The 6,195-nt window shown below is 60.3% G+C and overlaps 1 protein-coding gene across 1 annotated transcript in view; it reads right to left on the bottom strand.

The window, feature by feature from the left end:
• Positions 1–421: 421 nt before the first annotated feature.
• The window catches only part of SSR2 (signal sequence receptor subunit 2), a 6,253-nt gene continuing 479 nt past the window's right edge, over positions 422–6,195 (bottom strand). The window contains exons 2-7 of the mRNA XM_006923517.3: positions 6,081–6,088; positions 5,667–5,821; positions 4,813–4,911; positions 3,875–3,983; positions 1,955–2,032; positions 422–977 (exon numbers count right to left, since the gene is read on the bottom strand). Coding sequence (XP_006923579.1) covers positions 867–977; positions 1,955–2,032; positions 3,875–3,983; positions 4,813–4,911; positions 5,667–5,821 — 552 coding nt within the window. The 5' untranslated portion in view covers positions 6,081–6,088 and the 3' untranslated portion in view covers positions 422–866. The remainder of the gene's footprint in view (positions 978–1,954; positions 2,033–3,874; positions 3,984–4,812; positions 4,912–5,666; positions 5,822–6,080; positions 6,089–6,195) is intronic.

Raw genomic sequence — 6,195 nt, 5'->3', positions numbered from 1 at the left:
GGTCAGCAAGGGCGGCTGCGGCGAACGCCACTGCGCTTCGGGACAGTGCAGGGCCCCGGGGCTTGTGCCCAGCCTAAGCTCAGAGCAGAGGCATAAGAAATAAAGTCGAGCTCAAGAAAAGCTGGTTCTTAGAGGAGGAAGGGCTAGAACCAGGTGGAGAGGGCCCTCGCTGAAGACCAAACCGCCGCCCCGCACATCTGCCGACCACCTGGATTACCCCTCCCGCGAGCTGGAGGGGAGCTGGAGGGGAGCTGGTGGGCTGGCGGAAGGTTTGGGGGCGTGGAGCTGTGCGGACAGAGCTGGATGGAAGGAAGCAGAGGCCTCGGAGGCGCAGGTGCCGGGGTGGGACCGGCGAAGGGGCAGGGTTTCCGCCGGCCTGGCCCCACCTGCCTGCGCCCACCCCGCTGATGAGGAAACACAGTCACGTGGCATTTATTTTTATTAGAAAAGCCCGTTTGGTCAGCGTCCCTAACCCATGACAGACTGGGCAGCCTCGGAGAGTCCCACGCCTTTCACTTCCATCTTCTGGCCTCCTCTGGGAGGGGAGGGCGGATGGGGGTGGTGTCAGGCAGGCCCCGAACGCCGCTCCTGCATCCTGGACGAGGTCACACTGCCGGCCATGCCCCACAGCGCCCCAGTGGCGCACGGGAGGGCCCTCCAGGGCCGAGGCTGCTGCCGAAGGCGGTCCTGTTTGGATGGCTTCAGGAGGGGACCCGGAGGACCTCACGGACCCCCAGGCCCTGGCCTCTGGCTGAGAGAGGGCAGGGTCCAGGGGATGGTGGCCCAGGTTGGGGGGGTGCATCTGAGTCGCCCTCTGGAGTCTGGGGAGCACCTGGGTTCCCTGGAGAGGGGGCCACGGTGCCCACTCAGTTCTTCCTGGCCTTGGGAGTGTCGTACTTCCTCTTGCTGGAGTACCACAGCAGGAGAGGGATCCCGATGGACGGGAGGGTCATGACCCCGAAGGCTGCCCAGTCCAGCTGCAGAGACAAGGAGGCCTCGCTCAGAAGTCTGGGGTAGGGGCCAGGAGGAGGGGGGGTCTGATGAGAAGGCACACCCCCACCCCAGCTGAAAGCAGACCTCTGACCACCCCAGGGAAGACGCCTCTGAAGACCCATCTGCCCCGGAGGCTGTGAAGCCGGAGGGCGCCTCCCTGAGGCAGCCCAGACCAAAGGGCAGCTGCCCTGCCAGAGCGCCTGAGGGGACGCCAGGTCCTGCCCTGAGGGCCGAGCCGCCCAGGACCTGGCCCCACTCCTTGGCCTCCAGTCTGCCCTCCAGCCTCGCTGGACCGCCTGCCATTCCTGGACGGCACCCCTCTTTTCTCCCTTCCTAGGAGGCCTGTCCTCCCCGACTTCCTCTCTGGCTGGTTAAATGTCACCTCCAGCGACCCCTCCCTGACTGAGACCAGGCCAGACGCGGCTGCCACACGCTTGTGCGCGACCTCACCCACAGCACCATCTCCCCACCGGCCTGTTCTCAGATCCTTAACGGACGGGACACTGTCCTGGTCGCCACGGTCCCCAGAGCAGAGCAGAGACCTGAGCACGTAACTAGGAGCTCCATCATCGCTCCCCAAACAAAGGGGTCCGTGCATTTCCTCAGTCAGTACTTTGGGTGAATCTTTAAAAGGTTCCCTCCCAGACCAGAGACCAGCGAAGTCCGCACTTGACCCTCCCGGCGCTGACAGCTCTGGATCCGAGCTGTTCTTTTAACTCTCACAGCAGGCCCGGGAAGCCAAGACAGGCCGTCCTCAAGGCTGGGCAGAGAAGAAGGGCAGATTCCCCGTTCTGGTGACTGTGACCTCATCCCCAAAGCCTCTAATCATGGTTAAAGCGGGGTATCCGATGGCTGTGCTGGACACCAAGACACACGGGAAGAACCAGCCAATGACAAAGCTCTTCCTGGAGGCAGGAGGCCCCACGACCAAAAGAGTTTCTTATCCTGGGGCGCAGCTTACGAAATGGGGTGAGAATCTCCTATCGAACTCCCGCTGAGCCAGGATCCCTCCCTGTCCAGGTGCGCTGGTAAAGCCGATCTGGAAGAAAGAAGAGAAGGTGTCAGGGCCAGTCCCACGCGTCCCCCCTGAGTGTCCCCCGCCCCCAGGAGGGCGGCCCAGCCGGCCTAGTTCCCAGAGCTCCAGGCGAGAAAAGGCCTGTGCACTTGGCAGAGACACAGGATTCTCAGCGAGGGCAGGGAGGAGACGGAGCCAGGACACATGCGAGACACTCGATGAGCGTTTGCCAAGCCAGGTGGGCTGGGGACGCAGCTGAAATTCAAACCAAATCCTGTCTCAGCCTCGGACTCTGGGAAGGCTCGCTCACCACCACGGGCCCCTCGGCAAGGCCAAGGGTGTGGCAGATGACCGGGCCCTGGCAATCGTGTTCTTATTCCTCGAGTGGGAAGACTCTTCTCAAACGAGAGAAGGATGCTGAAGAGCATCGAGCCCGCCCAGACGTACGCAGCCAGGAGCGGGGCTGGTCCGGCTGGCACCCTGCACTGCAAATGGCTGTTCTCTCAAGCGGATGCTCAGGCGGCGTTTCAGGTCCTGCTCCCCAGCCTATGCCATCAGTGCGGCTCAAGTAAACTCTTACACTAACTCAAAGAATAGAAAATTAAAAAAAAAATTAAGTGGCGGCTGAGCTTTGATTTGGTCTTTTAACCCATCAGTGACCAGGTAGAACCAGAGCTCTGAGCCGGTTTCGAAAGCAGCAATGACGCAAGATGTGAAGATGTAACTATGATTAAAAAATATGGGTCCGCGTGGTTTGTAAAAGAAGAAAATGCAGAGGGTGCACTGAGTGACAGGGAATCTGAAATTTCCTTTCGTGCCATGGTCGCCTCTGGTCCTGACTATACTTGCCAAGGAGCCTACAGCCCCTCTGTAGGGTCCTGTCAGAGGCCTCTATAACGTCACGACCTAGGCCTTTTGAGGGCTGGGACGGCGCCTTAACCTTCTTAGCCCTCCCTAGGGTCTAGCACATCACGGGGGCTCAAGAAACGCCTGTTACCCTCTCCATCGATCGAGCAACAGATCGTTTATTACCGTGTTGCTGTTGCATGTGGGAAACGGAAACCTACGATAAAGCCCCCGGCTTCGAGGGGAGGTGAGGGGGGCGGCAAAGACCCTCACATAAGAGACAACGAGCTACTGACGATGGTGAGTAATTAAATGTCCAAGCGGCAAACACCGTGAGAGCTGTGGAAGTTCAGGTGCATCGATGGATGTTCACGGACAGAACGAGGACAGGGTGACGGGAACGCGGAGAGCAGAAGGCAGGAGCGAGGAGCTACAGCTTGAAGCCGGGTCTGAGGCGGCTTCGGGCAGAGCGGAGGGCACAGAGCTTCAAACAGAGGACACGGGCAAGGCGCAAAGCCCAGCGCCGGCGCGGGAGGGACGCAGGAGGAGCCTGGCCCGAGGCGCACGGGGCCTCTGCGGGGGGAGTGGCAGAGGTGGGCCACTGGGGGGTCCGCGGTGAGCGGCAGAAACGCCCAGCCCGGGAGCCATGAGCGGGAGCGCTCTAAGCACGGGACCGACTCGGAAACCGTGGAGACGGGCAGAGCCCGACGCAGCACAGGAGGAGAGTGGGAAGGGCAGGGGTGACGGGGAACTGGGCTGTAAGGGACACGTTCCAGGTCCAGAGCGAAGCGCCAGGGCTGAAGAGGAAACGGGTGCTGCAGTGCGCCCCTCCCGTTCACGTCGACCGCGACGTTCTGGGACTTCACGATTTCAAGCAAACGTCCTTCCTAAGGACCGTGTCCCAAGCTTCTGGCCCTTCTGTCCGGCCCCAGAACTCAGGGGCAGCTTTGGTGATTCTCAGCAGCGTCTGCAGAGGCAGGCAGCTCTGACCCCGCCCAGCTAAGCGTCTGGGCCACTCACCACGACGGGGCCACCCTCCCGGGCCAGGTAAGTGACAGCCGCTGAGGTGAAGTTGAAGTGGCCAGCCTTGAGGGGGCGCAGGACCACCGTGTGGGAGACGTTGCCGGCCCTGCCCCAGTTAAGGAGAGAAAGACCGAGCTGACGCTGAGACCGCCTCCCGCCCTGCGGACTGAACGCGCCAGTCACAAAAAGCTGCCACCACGCACGGTGACGTCAGGCTTGCCGTGCTCGGCAAGAGTCACACGCACAGACCTTCTGTAAGCCTAGAGTGTGTGACATGTCATGGTGTCTTTCGAGCCAAGTCTTAAGGGTTCTGTGACATACTCAGTATCAAGGTTTTCGAAGCAAACTTTCAAAGCAATACGTTATGGGTGAAAAATGAGTCGTTTAAACTCAGAAAACCTTTCATGGGCTATAACTAAAGGAAGTTCTTGAAAATATAAAATAAACACAAAAAGTAAGAAACATGAGAACAGCTAACCCTCACCAGAAAACCTAAATATACGTTCGTTCACAAGAGAAAAACAAAAAACAAACAAACAAAAAACCCTAATTCCCAACACTCTGGAAACAACAGACAGGTCGGAATGAGACGGGTCCTCAGACCGCGCCCCGGGTCCTCCACGCCAGCATCCAGCTCAGGTTCCTCTAAAAGCACCTTCCGCATCTCTGCCCGGCCATGAATATCTGAGCGTCTACACCTTCCCAGGGGGTAGGTTTTTGGGCCTTATAACCTGAACTTCTGGAACCTCCCTCCATCCTCGGGTCTACCCTGAATCACACTCACACAGCTGTCTCAGTCCCCCTTGCCCCGTCTCATCCAGACAGGGGACGGGAGCATGGCCACGCACACCTGGACTGTCTGCACTGACCCCGCTGCTCTGCTGCCAACATTCCCGCCCCCTGCCAGCCTTCATCGCCCAACGTCAAGAGGATACGGGGCGATCCGGTCCCATTTGACGTTCAGCATTCCGGAGACGATGCCGAAGTCCTCTGGGGGGAAGGAGTCATCGGACAGCTCCACGTCCAACGCAGCACTGGAAAGCGGAGGCGACAAAAAGGGGCAAAGCCTTGGCTCTGGCATGGAGGCGATCGGCACCCCCCTCCGCCCGCCTGTCCTAACTCAGAACCACAGGAGGCAGATGTAGGTCACACGGTCGAGCGGGTCCGCTGCACTGACGAACCGGGTCTTTGGCTCAGAAGCACCAAAATACTCAGGTATCTAGGCAGGAATGGGCCCAAACCCAGCCTTGCCCCAGTTTCTCCACACGTGGGTGTGTGTGCGTGTGCGCACATGCGTATGCATGTGTGTACGTGTGCATGTGTGTGTGCACGTGAGTGCGTGCATGCATGTGTGTGCGTGCGCGAGTGCGTGAGTGCGTGCGTGTGTGTAAGGCGGGCAAGAGGAGCAAGATGCATATGGAAGAGGAAATTAAAAGGACGAAATGAAAAGAAGGTGACAAAAATGCGCGAGGGCCAAAGAAACAAAGGACGCTGAAGCCTTGAACTGGACGTGACAAAGGGTCACAGGTGGCCCGCCTGCTCGCCTCCCTCTCCGGCTCCCCACAGTCCCTGCTTCCTCCCGTCTCCGAAACTCCTCTGCCAGCTCAAACCCATGGAAGGAGGTCCCTGCCGCTTAGGTAAGGGTGTCCTCCTCTTCCAAAATCAGGACCAGCAGCACAAGCGTCCACTCGTGACACCTGTTGCTGGATGTCCCCCAGAAGATAAATCACCACCGATCGGTGTCCCCAGTGGGGAGCCCTAAGAAGCTGAGCGGGCCCCGCCGGCCTACCTGGAGCCCACGTTGTAGATGTTATACTGCAAGGTCAGGTCGCGGCCCTCCACCGCGTATCTGTTCAGCAGCGATTTGGAGGCCAAGAGCCTGGCCCCTTCCTCTGCCTGAGTGACAGCGAGTAGCGCCAACACGGCCAACGCCAGCAGCTTCATCTGTGCAGAGGAGAGCAGAGTGGGCAGTCGACCCGAGCACGCAAAGTCACCAGAACCTTCCTGACAGCCCACCCCGGCGGTCCAGCGAAGCTCTTGACCTTATCTGAGCAGCGACCCCCCGCGCGGCGCCATCTGGAAGCCACCGGGGACCCCGTCGCGAGACCGCCCCCCCGCCCCCACCACTCTCCGCCCTGCAAGCCCTCGGAGAACGGGTCTCAGCACCCGCATATCCGCTGCCTTCCTTCTGCCTGGGGCGCGGGGCGCTCCCCCACTGGTGGGGTCTTCCGAGACGACACCACGTGGCCGGAACGGGGCTCTCCTGGAGGTGCCCGATTGCGGCCGCGGTCGGACCTGCAGCAGCGCCCCGCGTTCCT

This window comes from Pteropus alecto, unplaced genomic scaffold, assembly GCF_000325575.1.
Source record: "Pteropus alecto unplaced genomic scaffold, ASM32557v1 scaffold49, whole genome shotgun sequence".
Classification (NCBI taxonomy): Eukaryota; Metazoa; Chordata; class Mammalia; order Chiroptera; family Pteropodidae; genus Pteropus; species Pteropus alecto.
Note: the sequence above shows the minus strand (reverse complement) of the source record. Positions and strands in the feature narration are given on the sequence as shown.